Genomic DNA, 20,532 nt, shown 5'->3' on the forward strand with positions numbered 1-20,532 from the left:
AAGCCGATACCGATGACAGTATGAAATCAAACATTCTGGCTACAGAAAATTGATGTGTGCAGTGATGGGAATAAATTAGTGTCAAGAGAAGTGCCTTAAAAAATATACAAGCATTTAAACCATGTAGTGATAGATATTTTTTTTTACCTTATGTGAGAAGCAATCTCCTTCCACTCCCTCTGTTTGCAGATTCTCGCATTCTGCTGATAGGTCAGTCAGAACATCCTGTGCAAAGAGCAAAATAATAGATATAAACATCTAGTGGCTGATGTAACATGCCTGTCCCCAGTCCTAGAAGATCAACAATAGAAAACCTAACAAAGATAACCCAGATTACATCTCCAGGTTCTACTTTGAGATTACTAACAAGTCGACAATGGTAAGTCTTGGCAGTAAATAAGAAATACCTCTGTGCTGCCTCTGTGTAGAACAAATCCACAGTGTATGAACTAATGTGTATAATAAGAAACTCATACTATAAAAAAAAAATATATATATATATATATATATATATATATATATATATATATATATATATATATATATATATATATATATATATATATGGCAAGTGTGGTTGCTGCAAACACCGTAATGTGTTTCCACCAGTAATGAAATAATGAATATGAATAAGTGTTGTGCATACCAGAAAAAACAAACTGATAATGTAAAACAAATAACCTCAAATGATCCGTGATCAAAATATATCAAATCAAATGAAATCAATTCGCACTCCATGAATTTGAATAGTTCAATAAAAGTAAAGCGCACGTGTGCTAAAAAGTGCTTTAGCTATCCGCTGGTGTTGGTCCCTTTAAGATTGCCACACATGCGCTCATCCATATGATTAGAAAAGCAGTAAAAACGCCTTTGGTATTATATACTTAGTGTGTTACTAAACCCAGTAATATGAAAATAGTTCATTCCGCCCCCCACAGTGCCCACAGCTGATAAATTATCTTTTTACATTACAATACTGCCACTATATACATTTTGGATGCTCTGTATATCACGGTTACAGGATAAACTGCACAGTTTATCCAGTGCTGAGAGTTCTGAAGGGAGGAAATTTCCACTGTATACACACCCACATGTCAATATCATGTGATCTGGCTATCTCTGAGAACAAGTAACTGTTCTCTCCAGCGTAAAATACACAATTGAGCATGTGCAGGTCGGCTACTCTGCCTGTGTTAGCTGGCCTTCGCCCCAGATAGACAATGCAGGAGGGGAGGTTCTGTGCATACAGGATAAAACAGCCCATTTTCCACAGTGAGTATAACAAGCATGCTATGCTGCATATACAGACTGATTTTACTGTTGTGGGTTTAGTAACATTTTAATATAAAAGATCTACAACACATCACCTCCCCATCACTATACAGTCCACAAACTTCACATATGAAGTGCTCAGCATAAATGAGTACACCCCTTTTTGAGGATTAAGATTTTATCCAATATCTCAATGAACACAAGAACAACTTTCAAAATGTTGACAAAACTGTGCTTTTATAGAACATTTGTTTAGCTTATTACACGAGTGTACCACGACCAAGGGCACGTAGTGATGGTAGCATCTTCTCTTTCAATGTAGAACAGTACATCTGTGAATTTATGATTCCATTGATGAAATGCAGCTCCACGACACCAGCAGCACTCATGCAGCTCCAAAGAATGACACTGCCACCACGTTTCACTGTAGGCATCATGCATCTTTGTACTCCTCACCTATGTGACGCCATACAGTTTTGAAGCCATCAGTTCCAAAAACATTTATCTTGGTCTCATCACTCCAGAGTAGAGTCCCAGTAGTCTTCTTTTGAGCATTGGCCCTGGCAAATTCTAGGTGGGATTTTTTTGCGCATGGGCTTTAGGAGTGGCTTCCTTCGTGGACAACACCCATGCACGCCATTCTTCTGTAGTATACGCCGTATTGCGTCATGGGACAAGCACCCCAGTTTGGCTTTAGCTAACTGCAGTGAACTTGCATGGCGATTTTCTTCAACCCTTCTTATCAGAAGATGCTCTTGTCAAGGTGTTCTGTGGAAGGCCTGGATGTCTCTGTGAGATGTTTGCAGTTTCATCACTGTATCATAATTGCTACAGTATTTTGACTGATAAGTAAAAATTTGCTGATCTTGTAGCCTGCACTAGGGATAAGCTTCGAGTTTGAGTCGAACTCATGTTCGACTCGAACATCATCTGTTCGACTCGAACATCATCTGTTCGACTCGAACATTGTCTGTTCGCTAGTTCGCCGTACAGCGAACAATTTGGGGTGTTCGCGGCAAATTCGAAAGCCGCGGAACACGCTTTAAAAGTCTATGGGAGAAATAAAAAGTGCTAATTTTAAAGAGACGCATGGTATTGTCGTAAAAAGTGTTTGGGGACCTGGGTCCTGCACCAGGGGACATGGATCAATGCAAAAAAAAGTTTTAAAAACGTCAGTTTTTTCAGGAGCAGTGATTTTAATAATGCTTAAAGTGAAACAATAAAAGTGTAGTATTCCTTTAAAGTTCGTACCTGGGGGGTGTCTATAGTATGCCTGTAAAGGGGCGCATGTTTCCCGTGTTTAGAACAGTCTGACAGCAAAATGACATTTCAAATGGAAAAAAAAGTCATTTAAAACTACTTGGGGCTATTAATGAATTGGCGGTCCGACAATACACATAAAAGTTCATTGATAAAAACGGCATGGGAATTCCCCACAGGGGAACCCCAAACCAAAAAAAAAAAAAAAAAATGGCGTGGGAGGTCCCCCTAAATTCTATACCAGGCCCTTCAGGTCTGGTATGGATATTAAGGGGAACCCTGCCAAAATTAAAAAAAAAAAATGGCGTGGGGGTCCCCCTCAAAATCTATACCAGACCCTTCAGGTCTGGTATGGATTTTAAGGGGAACCCCGCACCAAAACTAAAAAAAAAAAAAAAAAAAAAAAAAAAAAAAAAAAAAAAAATGGCGTGGGGTCCCCCCAAAAATCCATACCAGACCCTTATCCGAGCACGCAACCTGGCAGGCCGCAGGAAAAGAGGGGGGGGGAAGAAAGAGAGCCCCCCCCTGAACTGTACCAGGCCACAAGCCCTCAACATTGGGAGGGTGCTTTGGGGTAGCAAGGGCCTCATCCCCACAACCCTTGCCCGGTGGTTGTGGGGGTCTGCAGGCGGGGGGGTTTATCGGAATCTGGAAGCCCCCTTTAACAAGGGGACCCCCAGATCCCGCCCCCTTATCTACTATCTTCTTTCTTCTATCTTCTTTCTTCTATCTTTCGGTTTCTTCCTCCATCTTCTTCTTATGGTTCTTCCTCCGGTGTTCTCGTCTGGCATCTTCCTCCGTGGCGTCTTCTTCCCTTCTTCTCGGACCACTCAACATCGATGATGGGAGGCTCCCGCTGTGTGACGCTTCTCGTCTTCTGACAGTTCTTAAATAACGGAGAGCGGGGCCACCCGGTGATGCATGGGGACTTCCCTGTGGCATTCCCCGTGACGTCAGAGGGAGGCGGGGTCACCCGTTACGTAAATGGTGACCCCGCCCCCTCTGACGTCACGGGGAATGCCACAGGGAAGTCCCCGTCAAATCTTCTATCTTCTTTCTTCTATCTTCCTTCGGTTTCTTCCTCCATCTTCTTCTTCTGGTTCTTCCTCTGGTTCTTCCTCCATCAGAGGGTAACAGGTGACCCCGCCCCCCCTCTGACATCACGGGGAATGCCACAGGGAAGTCCCCGTCAAGTCCCCGTGCGTCAGAGGGGTCACCGGGTGGCCCTGCCCTCCATTATTTAAGAACCGTCAGAAGACAAGAAGCGTCACACATCGATGCGGAGCGGCCCGAGAAGAAGAAGGGAAGAAGACGCTGCGGAGGAAGATGCCGGACGAGAACACCGGAGGAAGAACCAAAAGAAGAAGATGATGGAGGAAGAAACCGAAAGAAGATAGAAGAAAGAAGATAGAAGAAGATGGAAAAAAGAAGACTTTAAATAAAGGAATTGTCAAAAACTGTCTCTTGTCATTTTTAACATTTTTGACACTTTTTGTGAAATGGTAGGGGTACTTTTGTACCCCCTTACCATTTCACACGGGGGGGGCGGGTTCTGGGGTCCCCTTGTTAAAGGGGGCTTCCAGATTCCGATAAGCCCCCCGCCCGCAGAACCCCACAACAACCGGGCAAGGGTTTTGGGGATGAGGCCCTTGTCCCCATCAACATAGGGACAAGGTGCTTTCGGGGGCTACCCCATAGCACCCTCCCAAAGTTGAAGGCATGTGGCCTGGTACGGTTCAGGAGGGGGGCAGCGCGCTCTTTCGTCCCCCCCTCTTTTCCTGCGGCCTGCCAGGTTGCGTGCTCGGATAAGGGTCTGGTATGGACTTTTGGGGGGACCCCATGCCATTTTTTTTTTTAATTTTGGCGCGGGGTTCCCCTTAAAATCCATACCAGACCTGAAGGGTCTGGTATAGATTTTGAGGGGGACCCCCACGCCATTTAAAAAAAAAAAAAATTGGCCGGGGTTCCCCTTAATATCCATACCAGACCTGAAGGGCCTGGTATGGAATTTAGCGGGACCCCCCCATTTTTTTTTTTAATTCTGGTTCAGGGTTCCCCTGTGGGGAATTCCCATGCCGTTTTTATCAATGAACTTTTATGTGTATTGTCGGACCGGCAATTCATTAATAGCAGCGAGTAGTTTTAAATGACTTTTTTTCCTTTGAAATGTCATTTTGCTGTCAGACTGTTCTAAACACAGGAAACATGCACCCCTTTACAGGCATACTATAGACACCCCCCAGGTATGAAATTTAAAGGAATATTACACTTTTATGGTTTCACTTTAAGCATTATTAAACTCACTGCTCCTGAAAAAACGGCAGTTTTTAAAACTTTTTTTGCATTGATCCATGTTCCCTGGGGCAGGACCCAGGTCCCCAAACACTTTTTATGACAATAACTTGCATAAAAGCCCTTTAAAATTAGCACTTTTGATTATTCATGTTCGTGTCCCATAGACTTTAACGGTGTTCGCACAATTTTTTTGCCTGTTCGCATGTTCTGGTGCAAAGCGAACAGGGGGGTGTTCGGCTCATCCCTAGCCTTCACCTTTCTTGTGTGAATAAATAATTTTCCTTTCTCAGGTCAGGACATTTCTCTTCCATTTGGTGCAATTACTGACAGCATGAAATAGGAAGGGGTTTTCTTTGTTAAGCAATGCCCTTTTATAATCAACTGTATAAACACCTGTTTAACCACTTGCTACCCAGGCCAATTCTGACACTTTGCTCCTACATGTAAAAATCACCTTTTTATTGCTAGAAACCTTTACTTTACTTACTCAGAACCCCAAACATTATATATGTTTTTTTAGCAGAGATCCTAGGGAATAAAATGGTGGTCATTGCAATTTTTTTTTATCTCGCACAGTAATTTTTCAAACTTTTTTTTTTTTTTTTTTTTAACTGTTTCATGCATTAAAAAAAAACAAAACAGTAAAGTTAGCCCAATTTTTTTGCATAATGTAAAAGATAATGTTATGCAGCGTAAATAGATACCCAACATGTCACGCTTTGAAATTTTTGGAAAAAAACGGAATTGCGCTAGAAGGGACTCGTGACCATGCGTATGATCACCAATCCACAATATTAAAATGTGTAAATAAACAAATTAAACACAAAATATAAAAAAATATTAGTAGAGTGACAATCCATCAAATGTACATTGCTTAATGTGAAATAATGACAAAATTAGACAAAAGTCCATGTGCATAAAGTGAATATATAATCACCCATGTGATAAAAAAGTCCATGTGAACTATGATTCCTGCTAAAAGTAGACAAGAGTGCTTGATCCACCACCGTAGGTAAACAATGGCCGCTTACCAGAAACTCATGATCCCCGCTACAGAGGATCAGAGAGAACTGTTTAGAAGGATGACAATCTGGATCACAACCATAAAACCAGAAGCCTTGGAGTATGATGGCACATCAGAGACCTTGATACCGTAGTGAAGGAATTCCAACTGACCGGTAATAGGACACCAACCCGCAGCAGAGTGGATATGATCATGAAAAGTACTGACTCTGGCCTACCCCTTACACAGATTAACTTTATCATGGTGTATCAATTGTTACAATATGCTGCCAGTCATAACTATTTCTGGTTTGAGCACCAGTTCTACCGCCAGGATAGGGGTGTGGCTATGGGGGCAAAGTACGCCCTGAGCCTGGCTAACCTTTTCATGGCCAAGTGGGAGGAGGACGTCGTTGATGCACCCAAGAGACCGGAAGTGCTCCTGTGGGTCAGATACATCGACGACGTCCTCCTCCTATGGGATGGCTGTGAGATGGAGTTGCATAATTTTATAGCAGCTCTTAACAATAACAGAGGCATTAAATTCAACTTTGAAGCCAGCCTTAATACTATCCATTTCCTAGATCTCAAAATTCAAATCATTAATGATCACTTTGTAACATCAACTTATTTTAGGACGACCGATAGAAATTCATACATTTCGGTCGACCGCTGCCACTATGAACCTTGGCTTAGGGCCATCCCTCAGGGCCAATTTCTACGTCTTAGACGTAACTGCTCAGATGTAAACAACTTCGATGAGCAGGCATCCATACTTATGGATGGGTTCATTGAGAAAGGGTATGATCAAACTTCCCTGTCTTTGGCCGTTAAAACGGCACGAGATAGGGACAGATCCTCACTTTTGTCTGACGCATCCCCAGAAAGGATTGATGTTTCTGATGCTGTGCCATTTATCACCACTTATTCGGTACAGCATCGCAACCTCAAACAACTGATACAAAAACACTGGCATGTGTTGGGCAGTGACCAAGTTCTCGGCACTGTCTTACCAGCTAGACCTAGAGTTGTGTTTAAGGGAGCAGCCTCCCTTGGGAGTAAAATAGCCCCCTCTGTTCAGGACCCTCCATGGGAGAACAGATGTTTCTTTCGGACCCTCACTGGCTATTACAGATGTGGAAAATGCCAAGTCTGCTCTCTGAATGCCAATAGGGAAAGGCGGATCACTACGGTTACATCTACCAGTACCTTGCGTTCATATGAGATCGAACCCTTCATTACATGCACCTCCGAAAGGGTGGTCTTTCTTCTACAATGCCCTTGCGGGCTACAATATGTGGGGAGGACCAGAAGGGCATTGCGTGTTCGTTTGAATGAACATATAGGGAACATAAGGAGAGGCTATGACAAACATCCAGTCTCGCATTACGACCAGGTACATAAAAGGGACCCCTCCAATACACTATACGTGGGGATTGACAAATACAGACCACACTGGCGAGGCAGTCTGATGGTCAGGGAGATCTCTAAGCAAGAGATGTCCTGGATCCATAGACTCAAAACTTACGCCCCATTTGGCATGAATATAGACACAGATGTGAATGCTTTCATTAACAATGCCTGATTAGGGTCAGTATGCTGCCCCCGCTATCCCCATCTCTATAAAGTTTTTTTGACAGCTTTATTTCTTATAGGCCCCATTGGGCTCTGTAGAGGTATTGTAACTGTATTTTGGAAGTGAGCATTTGTTAGAGGTACCTTTTTGTGAGGGCTTTTGCTCCGAGTTTCCATTCATCTGGACAATTTATTTATTTTTTACTTGATAAGGGTGGGGGGCGGTTGGTGACTCATTACTAATTCTGTGGTTCACCTGGCTTCTCATCCGTGTATATATATATATATATATATATATATATATATATAAATAAATATAAGTGTTTCACCAGGCCTGCAGAAACACTACTCAGCGCCAGGTCACTATACTGATCCCAAATGTAGATATATATAAAAATATTACTGAACATTCAAGAGTGCATAAATGTGAATAACCATCAGTATGCAACTATATATAAAATCATTCATAAACACATAAATGAAATTAGACTCCACTTTGCCTGTTAAGCAGAGAGAAGACCTGAAAAAAGGTGCAAAGCAGCTGTCTCAAACAAAATACGTAAATGTAAAAACTGTGTTATAAAATAATCCAAGATTAGACTAAATCATCTAACTAGACAGCGCTAATGTTGAGCAACTGAAACATGTGGCCAACAGCACATGCAAAGGAAAATCCTATAACAGAAAAGTCCCTTAGGAGAAAGTCCCTTATATAGGGCAGTGATGTAAAGTTCAGGGTGTAGTTCACAAAATAATAATCAGGTGATCATGAAAACAATCCTCCGCATGCATCTTCCACCGATCCCTAGGAAATCCACCCGGTGAAAGCACTCTCCCCCTAGGGGGTTAAACTCACCAGAAATGGGGAGCAATAAAGCATTCAGAATAAACACTCTTTGCCAGCAGCTTGTTGTCAACATCACTTCATGAAGGGTCACAGATTTTCAGGGCTCATATTAAATCAAAAAACGGAAAGAAAAGTGCACATAGCGTAATCCCGTTTATTGACTAAGAACCATTCCACACAAAAAGACAGTAACCCCCCTTCAATAAAATACGTACATCAAATAAGCATAAAAGAGAGCAATCAATCAAGCAGGCAGGTAGTGAAAGTGTGCAAACTTCACCAAGAGATGTCAGCGCCGCTACACAGGAGACTATGGATGCTTCCTGGTTGTGCAGTTGACTCAGGTGGAGCGCACACGTCACTTCCTACGTCGCGTAAGCCATGCACTGACGCGTTTCGTCATATCCTGACTTCAACAGAGGGCGTCCTCTGTTGAAGTCAGGATATGACGAAACGCGTCAGAGTGTGGCTTACGCGATACATATATATATATATATATATATATATATATATATATATATATATATATATATATATATATATATATATATATATATATACATACATACATACACACACACACACACACACACACACGTATGCATAATTTTTCCCCTTTAGTGTTTTCCAATTAACTGTTTTCTAATTTCAATTTTACCTTTTTACTTTTTGTATGTGGGCATTGGATCCAGATATGCCCACATATATTATGAATCAATCGCCTCTGGACGTCTATACTCTGATGCCCATGGAGATTTTTGATCCCTTGCCCCCATTCTAAACAATTATGTCAGCTCGCTTTCATTTTTACATTTATTTCAGCTTGCAACTCTTACTCACCACCATTTGTTTCGGATCTGATGGCCGAGTTGCTTGCAATAATCAATATGGCCACTGGGTGGCCATTGCTCTTTATGAGCGTGTCCCCTTGGGCCTTCATTCAGCAGTTCCGGTTTTGACACGGACCACGTTGGTTGCCGTGATCGCAAGATTTACAGCTCTGTTGGTGTCGGTTTTTCTTCTGGACCCCAGCACATCCATTTTTATCCCTGCCACTCCGAGCAGGTATATAAATATGGATGTTTTTATCTATTCTATTCAGAAACATTTTTTATTTAGTTATATTTAGGGATATTTGTTGGCCACCAGTACTTAACAGTTGCAGTTTTTGTGTGTCTCTCATATAAATGACACAGATATGTGCAATCTTACTTAGTGCCCGGTTGTGGCGTTACTTTGTTATGTCATTGGAATTTATTTTATGTTTCCCCGATCTTTGACTTTACAGTTTGTTTTGTCTGTGAGCTTCCGGCCGGCGCTCTGGCCATTTTCAGGCGCTTAATTTATACTATCAGCATGTGAGTGCATTGTTTTTCATTTATATTTTAATAAAAGTTTTTACGGTTTTACACTATTGGCCTTTTTACTTTTCATGATCATATCCACTCTGCTGCGGGTTGGTGCCCTATTACCGGTCAGTTGGAATACCTTCACTACGGTATCAAGGTCTCTGAATGTGCCATCATACTCCAAGGCCTCTGGTTTTATGGTTGTGATCCAGATTGTCATCCTTCTAAACAGCTCTCTCTGAACCTCTGTAGCGGGGGATCATGAGTTTCTGGTAAGCGGCCATTGTTTACCTACGGTGGTGGATCAAGCACTCTTGTCTACTTTTAGCAGGAATCATAGATCACATGGACTTTTTTTTATCACATGGGTGATATATATTCACTTTATGCATATGGACTTTTGTCTAATTTTGTCATTATTTCACATTAAGCAATGTACATTTGATGGATTGTCACTCTACTAATATTTTTTTATATTTTGTGCTTAATTTGTTTATTTACACATTTTAAGAATATTGTGGATTGGTGATCATACGCATGGTCACGCGTCCTTTCTAGCGCAATTCCGTTTTTTTCCAAACTTTTTTCACTGTGTTTTTGTTGCACAGAGGAATTGCAGCTCATTTTTTTTTTCTATACACTTCACCTAAGCGCAGCTTCTCTCCCCCTTTTTTTCCCATTCACGCTTTGAAATTGCACACACTCATGGAATGACGCCAAACTTCGGTACTTAAAAATTCCCATAGGTGAAGCTTTAACATTTTTTACAGGTTACCCATTTAGAGTTAAAAAGAAGGTCTAGAGCTAGAATTATTGTTCTCGCTCTAACATTCACGGCGATACCTCACATGTGGTTTGAACGTTGCTTACATATGTAGGCGCAACTTACGTATGCGTTCACTTCTGCGCGCGAGAACGCGTGCGCTTTAAAAAAAAAAAAAAAAAAAAATGTATTATTTTACTTTTATTTTTCTATTTTGCCATTTTTTTTTTTATCACTTTTATTCCTATTGCAAGGAATGTAAACATCCCTTGTAATAGGAATAGTGCATGACAGGTCCTCTTTACAGCGAGATCTGGGGTCAATAAGTTCCCAGACCTCACCTCTAAGCTGGTAAGTCTGCAAAAAAAAAAAAAAAAAAAGATCCTAGTTTTCCAGCCGAGGCGGTGCCATTTTTTCAAATGCAGAGGCCGGACATGACATAACATCGTGCAGGCCTCCGAATGATCAAAGAGACACCGGGGGGGCCCCATCTGGCCTGCCGGATCCTCTATGGTAAACTTCTGGCATGGACCAATTCCTTCTCCGGCTCTCAACCTTCCGACAAGCCGGGAGAAGCACCAGAGGACAGGTGGGGGGGGGGGGTCTGGTGGGGGAGAGAACAACGTTCCCTCCCGCTGCCTGTAAAAATGATCAAGCAGCTGAACAGCCGCTAGGAGTGTTCTTACGGTGCAGGGACTCACTGGCTCTAAAAGAAGATATCTGAATGATGCCTGTAGCTGCAGGCATAATTCCGATATCCCTACTTAAGGAAGTCGACGACATCATATGACGTTGTTGAGCAGGTAGTGTTTAATGAATAATTAGACTCACCTGTAGTTGAATTCTTGATAATTAGGATTTTTTTGTCTAAAATGTAGCTTTGCTCTTAAGACTTTCATAGGGGTGTATTCATTTTTGCAACACGGTCTTGAATAATTTAACAATATAATAATTTATAATAATATTTGTGAGGAAAAATACTTTTGTGTGTACAAATTAACAAATCTTGGTTGCAATCAATGGCCTGCATTTGTGGGAGTATTTTGTAGTATAGTGTCCCATAGAAAACGTCGATTCTGAAAGGAAAGTAAAGGTCTCCTGACATATCTGTTGGGGTGTACTCATTTATGCTGAGCACTATATATACCTGAAAATTGATCAGTCCTCTGATGTACCAACGAAATAGAAAGCTATCCCTGGGAGGTCTGCAGATTGGACATCCCTGGGATAAAAGACAGCTACTTTTGGTCAGAAAGGGCAGTAAAAGGAACAATAAGTAAAAATAAGTATCAAATTTTATTAATGATTTTAAACACAGAAAACACTGATATAAAAGAATGTTGCTTTCCGATGAGACTAGTAACCTTTAGGTCCTCTGAGACCAACCATAAAACGATACATCAAATGTATAGGTTTACAGATGGTGTATCAATGTAACAGATAACAAGACTATGACTGACAATACACACACAATAACAGACAAATACCACATGCAGTGCAGGCGCCTGAAGTGATGCACGCTTGCATAGGAGCCCCAATGGCTAATCACCAATAATAATGATTTAAAAAACGTACAAAAAGATAAAGGGGTTATTATGCAAAGGGGGTCCCCCGGGGGTACTAATAACCCAAAGGTAACTAAATAACTGCCGTCCTATACGTGGAGCCATAGGTTTGGGAATAGTTAAAGCTGCACTTGAAAGCAATAGTTATAGTCTAAGATCGTGGATCAAATCAAGCTGGTCAGGTAATATCAGGAGTCAATTTCTTGTATATAAGTGACCGGTGAGAGTAAAAGCTCTGAGTTTTAAAGTTCCATAATGTTTTCCTAAGCTTTCCCAAGCTTTCATCGGCACACAATATACTCAGGCTCTTTCATATACATTATCCACGTTTGTATATTAAGGTGCTGTGGGGTGAGCAGATCTGTTACTCATATTACATTACCGCCTCTCTTCCTTGTGTGGATCCGGGCGCTTCAAGGGTATAACAGACTCCTCACCTTCGCGTCTATCTGCGCTGAATGGTTGGACGGTTGCTGGTGGGTCTAACGTCCCGGTAGTCTAGCAGTTACCCGTCCAACTGCACTAAATAGCTGGACAGTTGCTGGTGGGTCTGGCGTCCTGGTAGTCTAGCGTGGCGGTAGTCTAGCGGTTAACTGCTCATTACTCGACAGCTCCACAGTTGGATATCAGCTTTCACTGGAAGTGATTGCAGCTAAGCATATGATGTTACTGAGGCACGGCAAACCTCCGCTTCTCCGCTCCCATGAGATACATCGGGGATCACTGAAACGGCGCCATACACGCAGCTTACGTCGTTGTGTTTCGCAACGTTTTGTTACGTAGCTTAGCTGCAATCACTTCCAGTGAAAGCTGATATCCAACTGTGGCGCTGTCGAAATTTTAATAAAATTTGATACTTATTTTTACTTATTGTTCCTTTGACTGCCCTTTCTGACCAAAAGTAGCTGTCTTTTATCCCAGGGATGTCCGATCTGCAGACCTCCCAGGGATAGCTTTCTATTTCTATATGTTATATAGGCTACGGCCAGAGCCTCCGAAGCAGAGGAGTGGCAGCGAGCAACTAACTGTTATCAAATCATTAGAGTGTGAGCAACTTCTATGGTCATCTTTTTTTGTTAAAGTACTGATGTACCAACGGCCTCTCTCATTTCTAGTGACCCAAAAATGCCAGGACAGTACAAATTCTCCCTAAATTACCCCTTTTTGGAAAGTAGACAGTCCAAGTTATTTAGTAAGCATTAGGCGAGATTATTTTGAAGTTGTAATTTTTTGTCACAATTTTTTTTTAGGAAAATAAAGAAAATTTAAGGAGTTTTTTTTTTTCATACTGCCACCAGTGCAGTACAGCAGCATCATATAACTGGTGTGGCAGTGATCAGGGACACTGGTCACACTTTTTTTCACTATTTTTTTTTTTTAATACACCGACCAGAGCAATACAGTGTTACATTACGATTGCTTATACAAGTGAATTTCACTGGTATCAGCAATTACTTTTTTCACATTGATTGCTTATAGCAGTGCATTACATTGTTTTGATTAGCTGTGATTGGGCAGAGCTAATCACATAGTACAGATGGGCTGTGATTGGCCCTATCTGTACCATATGATCACTGTGACCAATCACAGCTAGCAACACAATTGTACACAATTGATGGCATGAAAGGAAGCCATCCATTATTTACAATTGTCATGTAATCTGATGTGATTGGTTACAGCAATCACATGTTATCAGCAGCGAGTCAGTACACTGATCAATCATCGGCTGCGTTTGCTGGACACAGCTGGTGACAGATCTCACTGCAGTGCAGCCCCACGGCTACGCGAGGCACGTTCTGGAAGGATGTCATATGACGTCCACCTGGATCAACGAATGTCCTGTCCAGTCATCAATTGACAATGGGAAGTGGTTAAATAGCACCTGTGCCAAGCAGGTGACCTCTTTTGTTCAATAGGCAGCAGTGCAGGCGCTAAGCACTGGACCTGGAAGCTAATGGAGATCACTGTAATAGAAATCATACCGAAAGGAACTATACTCGTATGCAGTACCAAAAAAAAAAAAACAACATGTAAAATGTAACCAACTAGTGGAATTAAAAACAGCAGAAATAATGATAGCGTAATAATCAGTTACCACAAAACTAGATTAACAAATCACTGTATTTACCTCAAGGGATAATGTTCCTCTCACAGCTACTAAGATGGCTTCAGTTTTGTGATCAAGGGCAACAAAAAAGGGTATTTCATAGATCTAAAGTAAAAGATTTAGTAACACAATTACAAGCATTATAAAAAAAAAAAGAAAAAAAAAAAAAAAGTCATCACTGTTAAAATGGTGACGCACCTCATTACTTCCTTACCCTGTTATGGAAGCTGATGTGGATAAAATCTCTGTACTGGAGTCCTGTTGTCTGCAAGATGGAGCCAAAATGGCAGTTAAGATCATCACCACCTACAATATCATGCTGGGCACTTCGGTTCTGGCAACTGAAATATACAATTGTTAATAACAGCACTAGCAATAACAAAATGAACAGGGTGCATGGATCAAGAAATTTCAGTGGGTAAATAAACCTGACAAAATGTATTCTCATTAACTACCATTTTGACTTGTTTTAACACAATATGAAGCACAGCTATCTTAAAGCTGAAGTTATCCAGAAGCCAAGTATGCAACAAAAGGTTGCAATCAGATTAAGTCACTCCACATAAAAGCCTTTATGCAGCCAGAACTGACACATGTGAGATCTCTATGATTAAGCCCAAGTGGGGTGAAACATGTCAGAGGAGTGGTCTTGGGAAGGGACTTTTAGCCTGCCAGTTCTGGCTGAATAAAGACTTGGGGTGATGTTAATGCAGTCTTCTGTTGGAGACTTGTAGCAATGTATTAAACAGAGACAGGCGCCTCAGGCTGGTTGACCTCTGGCTGAAGCAGCTCTTATTTCTTTGGATTCTAACAACATTGAAGATATCTGTTTGTCTCAATTCAGAAATCAAGGGGGTGTATTCTTAATTATAACATAGTAGGCAGATCCATACAAATCATTCCTTTATGCCTCGGGCCAACTGTGCAGCCAGAACTGAAGGTGTATAGTGCAGATTACAGGATAATATTATACAGTCATTTATTCCAATACAGCTGTTTTTGGCCATCATAAACTTACTAATTCGAAACAATAGCTCTCATGGAAAAGGGCTAGGGAAGCAACAATAAAATGCAACCAGACAGGTTAGGATGAGGTGGGCACAAAGAAGGAACAAAAAGCCCTTCACTGCATCCGTGAGAAGCACAACAGGCAACTGCATGTCTTATACTCTCAAATATACCCAAAAATAAGAAGATTATTCCCTCATTGTAGGACACTGGTCAGAGCCATGCAACATTGTGAATTAAGGACTTTGATCATTTTTTAAAGCCACAGTTAAACTAGATGTGGTCACTTCTTTTGTACACCTCTACTTCTGTTGGCTGTGGTAGGCAGATTATAATGAAGTCTCCTAATGGTGAGGAACTGCCGAAAACAATTCTTTGTACCTTAAAAAGTGATTATGTACACTCACCATTCCCCGCACAGCTTGCACAGTCCAGTAAAGGGGCGGCTGTATACATAGAGTGGCCATCCATAGGCGGCAGCTGCAAACTGCATGTAGTAAGCAGCCTTATCCAACTCCACATCCAGGTCCTCTCTCTGCAATAACACAAGATGTTTTACAACACAACACTGATGGGGAAATTCAACTGTTTGTTGTATAAAAACGGACAATAAACTAAACACATGCAACGGTTTGCCACAGAGTTTGTTTTCTAGTGAGAACTGATGGGAAACACCTGATGGGAATTCTTCCAACTTTGGAGAGATTTCCTCCCATTTTTGTTGCATCTCAAGGATAGAAAGTGAAGCAAAATCTCCCCAGTGGAACAGAGGCAGCAAGAAATAACTTGATAGGGGATTTTAACCCTTCCCTGCTCTAAAAGAAAAAAAAAAAAAAAAAAAAAGTTTGGGCTAACATACACTAACAATGTACATTACTGTTCACAAGCAGTTAGATAGGTGCCTGTTGTACTCTCAGTCAATAACAAACAATCCCATTTTCCTGACTAAGGACATCTTTTTTGCACAGGCTTATTCGGATATTATTTTAAAAAGCAAATGGTTTCAGCAACCATGGAATAATGCAATGACACAGCTATGACGGCAGCAGAACTGTCCCAAACAGACAAGCTAATAGGTAAGAACTACCCTAGCCACATCCAACATTTCGCCAACCCTAATGCCGCGTACACACGAGTGGACTTTACGTCAGACTTTGCCCGGCGGACTTTGACAGACTTTATGACGGACTTTCCGAATGAACGGACTTACCTACACACAATCCACCAAAGTCCGTCGAATTCGTACGTGATGACGTATGACCGGACTAAAACAAGGAAGTTCATAGCCAGTAGCCAATAGCTGCCCTAGCGTGGCTTTTTGTCCATCGAACTAGCATACAGACGAGCGGACTTTTCGACCGGACTCAAGTTCGACGGATAGATTTAAAACATGTTTCAAATCTAAGTCCGTCCAACTTTTGAGAAAACAAAGTCCCCTGGAGCCCACACACGATCGAATTGTCCGACGAAATCCCGTCCACCGGGCAAAGTAAGTCCTCAAGTATCACTCACCATGTTATAAATTAGGGCTGCAACTAAATGATTATTTTCATAATTGATTAGTAAGCAAAGTTTTTTGATTGATTGCATAAAAACCTCAAAAAAGGTATGGTGTATAATTTAGTTAAAGTTCTACCACAGAGACGGTAAAAATTTCAAGGAGCAGGACAGAAAACCTCTCAATTTTTGGACAGTGTATGTGGTTTTCGTTCAGGAATTACATTAATTTTAAAACTGAATATTAAAAGCAAGTGACATTTTTGAATGTACAAAGAATATTTGTACGAATATTCTCGTCCAAAAAATGATACATGTATGGCCAAGTATAAGACATTTTATTTTGGTCACGTCATAATGGCGTTCAAAAAAAAAAAAAAAAAAGCCCTTTATTAGCACAAAAACAGCATATAATCACTACTACAAGGGGGAATTTATACAATGAAACCGTAAAAATGATAAAAAAAATAAAAATAAATTAATTACCGTATTTTTATATACGTACATATAACACGCACTTTTTTTCCCCTTAAAATCAGGGGAAAATCGTGGGTGTGTGTTATACGCCGATCCCTGATTGTGAGTGGAGCGGAGCGAGCGCTACCGATATACACATAGCTGAGTGTACTAGGCTAGGCTCAGCTCGGCTCACAGTCATGCATGTGAGCGGAGCCGAGTACACTCGGCTATGTGTATATCGGCGGCGCTCGGCTCCGCTCACAGTCACGCCATTGGACCTGTGTTATGCCCATCATAGGACGGGACAGGACGGGGCTGCGAGAGGAGCCGAGATACACAGGACATCCGGCTCTGTATCTCGGCGGCGCCATATTTAAACTGCAAGGCTGCAATAACACTGGGGCAAGGCTGTAATGACACTCTGACAAGGCTGCAATAACACTGGGGCAAGGCTGCATTGATGGGCATTTAAATGTGAGTTTTTTCCCTTAAAATTCCCTCCTAAACTTGGGGTGCGTGTTATACGCCGATAAATACAGATATATATATATATATATATATATCTATATATCACATACATACACACACACACACAGTTGTGCTCATAAGTTTACATACTCTGGCAGAATTTATTATTTCTTGGCCACTTTTCAGAGAACGTGAATGTTAAAACACACAAAAACTTTTTTCACTCATGGTTAGTGTTTGGCTGAAGCCATTTATTATCAACTGTGTTTACTCTTTTTAAATCATAACAGAAAACTACCCAATTGACCCTGATCAAAAGTTTACATAGCCTAGTTCTTAATACCGTGTATAGCCCCCTTTAATATCAATGACAGCTTGAAGTCTTTTGTGGATGAGGCTCTTTATTTTCTCAGATGGTAAAGCTGCCCATTCCTCTTAGCAAAAAGCCTCCAGTTCCTGTAAATTTTTGGTCTTGCATGAACTGCACGTTTGAGATCTCCCTAGAGTGGCTCAATGATATTGGAGCTCAGGAGACTGAGATGGCCACTCCAGAACCTTCACTTTATTCTGCTGTAGCCAATGACAGGTCGACTTGGTCTTGGGTTTTGGATCATTGTCATGTTGGAATGTCCAAGTATGTCTCATACGCAGCTTCCTGGCTGATTAATGCAAATGTTCCTCCAGTATTTTTTAATAACAGTAGGAAGGGTGTACCTTTCATCATAGGCCTTGTTGACTCCTCTCCAAATAAAGCGTTTATGGTTGTGGCCAAAAAGCTCAATTTTGGTCTCTCCAAATTACTTTGTGCCAGAAGGTTTGAGGTTGGTCTCTGTGCTGTTTGGCGTACTGTAAGCGGGATACTTTGTGGCATTTGCGTAGTAATGGCTTTCTTCTGGTGACTCGACCATGCAGCCCATCTTTCCTCAAGTGCCTCCTTGTTGTGCATCTTGAAACAGCCACACCACGTTTTCAGAGAGTCCTGTATTTCACCTGAAGTTATGTATGGGTTTTTCTTTGCATCCCAAACAATTTTCCTGGCAGTTGTGGCTGAAATTTTAGTTGGTCTACCTGACCATGGTTTGGTTTCAACAGAACCCCTCCTTTTCTACTTTTTGATTAGAGTTTGAACACTGCTGACTGGCACTCTCAATTCCTTGGATATCTTTTTACATTCGTTTCCTGTTTTATACAGTTCGATCCTTTGACAATTCTTTTGCTTTCCCCATGACTCAGAATCCAGAAACATCAGTGCAGCACTGGATGAAAGATGCAAGGGTCTGTCAGGAGTCCAGAAACTCATTGACCTTTTATACACACACACACACATTAAATTACAGGCAGACAGATCACATGTGAAGATGATTACCTTTAACAGCCATTCAAACCCCTTTGTGTCAACTTGTGTGCATGTTATCAGGCCAAAATCACCAGGGTATGTAAACTTTTGATCAGGGTCATTTGGGGAAATGTTTTTTGTCATCATTCATATTCCATGATGCATTGCTCCCCACACATGCACATTAATAAGTTCTCAGGCACTTACTGACAAGCACAGATGGCGTACTGAGCTGTATGTGTGCTGCACTGCATTTCCTAATATGTAAACACATAATGCAGGGGTCCTCAAACTTTTTAGACAGGGGGCCAGTTCACGGTCCCTCAGACTGTTGGGGGCCGCACTATAGTTTAAAAAAAATATGAACTAATTCCTATGCACACATCTTATTTGTAGTGCAAAAAAAAAAAAAAAAAACAGGAAAAAAACAGTACAATATTTAAAATAAAGAACAATTAGGGGGGGCGTGGCTTGGCGCTTGATGGCGACGGACGCACACTATCAGAGCTCCGTGAAGGAACCCGGCCTGCAGCCAGAAACCTCGTTACCAGCGACACAGCTATGGGCAGAAAGTTGTACCAGACTGCCCAGACTCGCCCTGAACGTAGCACCGCTGCCTCCCAGACCAGAAACATCCCGGATATCTTCAAAAGCCAAGCGGTATCCCGAGGCAGCATGGCGGGACACAAAATGGCACGGACACAGCGAACGGAGGAAGACTCGAGCGAGGACTCCATGTCCACAGCAGGAGAGTCAGGTAGGGGATACTCCCAGACAAACCAACCTCTGACTTATGCAGACATGTCCGGCTTTGCAGCGGACATAAAGTCCACGTTCTCCGCCGCCATTACCGACTTGAAATCCAACCTGCTGGTTTTAACTGACAAGCTAGCTACCATAGAAGCTAATGGGAAACACAGAGACAGGAGGATGGATAGATTGGAAAATGTGGCTGCTTCCCACTCCTCTCACCTAATCGAGATGAATCGACACCTCGAGGATTTAGATAACAGGGGAAGAAGGTGCAATATCAGGGTGAGAGGTATCCCCGAATCTGTTGACACAGCACAGATAATCCCAGCTCTCCAGAGAGTCTTCAACTCTCTCCTTGAAAGACAGGAAGACACAGCCATTGACTTTGTAAGGGCTCACAGAGCTCTCAGACCCAAAGGTCCTGATACCGCTCCCCCCAGGGATATAATCTGTTGTTTACAGAGCTTCCCACTAAAGGAATCTATTATGATTAAAGCTAGGGGCAATTACAGCATTGTGTTTAACGGAGAGACCATCATGTTGTTCCACGACCTCTCCCAAATTACACTACGCAATCGCAGGGCCCTGCGACCCCTCCTTGACAAGCTGAGGGCGAGTGACTTGAGATACACGTGGCGATTCCCTTTTGCCCTTACTGTAACGCATGCAGGCAAGCAGCATGTGTTACGCACTCCCGCTGATCTGCCCGACTTCTTTGAATCATTGCACATGGAGCCTGTGGCACTGCCTGAATGGTATCAGGAATTTCTTCTTCCAAGACCTGAAGGGAGCCCACACAGATCGCCTCTCCCCTCGCCTGAAAAAAGGATGTCCAAAAAGTCCAGACACAACAGAGGTTCTGGAGCTCATGGCGGCACACCCAACCCTAGACAGGCCGCTCCAAAAGCAGTAGAGGAGGATCAAGCCGAATCAAATGACTGGTGAGCAGCAACTTCCCTTTTGCCAGGATCCCCAT

At 41.9% G+C, this 20,532-nt stretch overlaps 1 protein-coding gene across 1 annotated transcript in view; it reads right to left on the reverse strand.

The window, feature by feature from the left end:
• Positions 1-20,532, reverse strand: part of DAGLB (diacylglycerol lipase beta) — a 130,352-nt gene that overhangs the window by 15,382 nt on the left and 94,438 nt on the right. Inside the window, exons 6-9 of the mRNA XM_073591030.1 lie at positions 15,451-15,578; positions 14,250-14,376; positions 14,057-14,140; positions 148-225 (exon numbers count right to left, since the gene is read on the reverse strand). Of these exons, the coding sequence (XP_073447131.1) occupies positions 148-225; positions 14,057-14,140; positions 14,250-14,376; positions 15,451-15,578 (417 nt within the window). The remainder of the gene's footprint in view (positions 1-147; positions 226-14,056; positions 14,141-14,249; positions 14,377-15,450; positions 15,579-20,532) is intronic.

This window comes from Aquarana catesbeiana, linkage group LG06 (assembly GCF_042186555.1).
Source record: "Aquarana catesbeiana isolate 2022-GZ linkage group LG06, ASM4218655v1, whole genome shotgun sequence".
Lineage (NCBI taxonomy): Eukaryota > Metazoa > Chordata > Amphibia > Anura > Ranidae > Aquarana > Aquarana catesbeiana.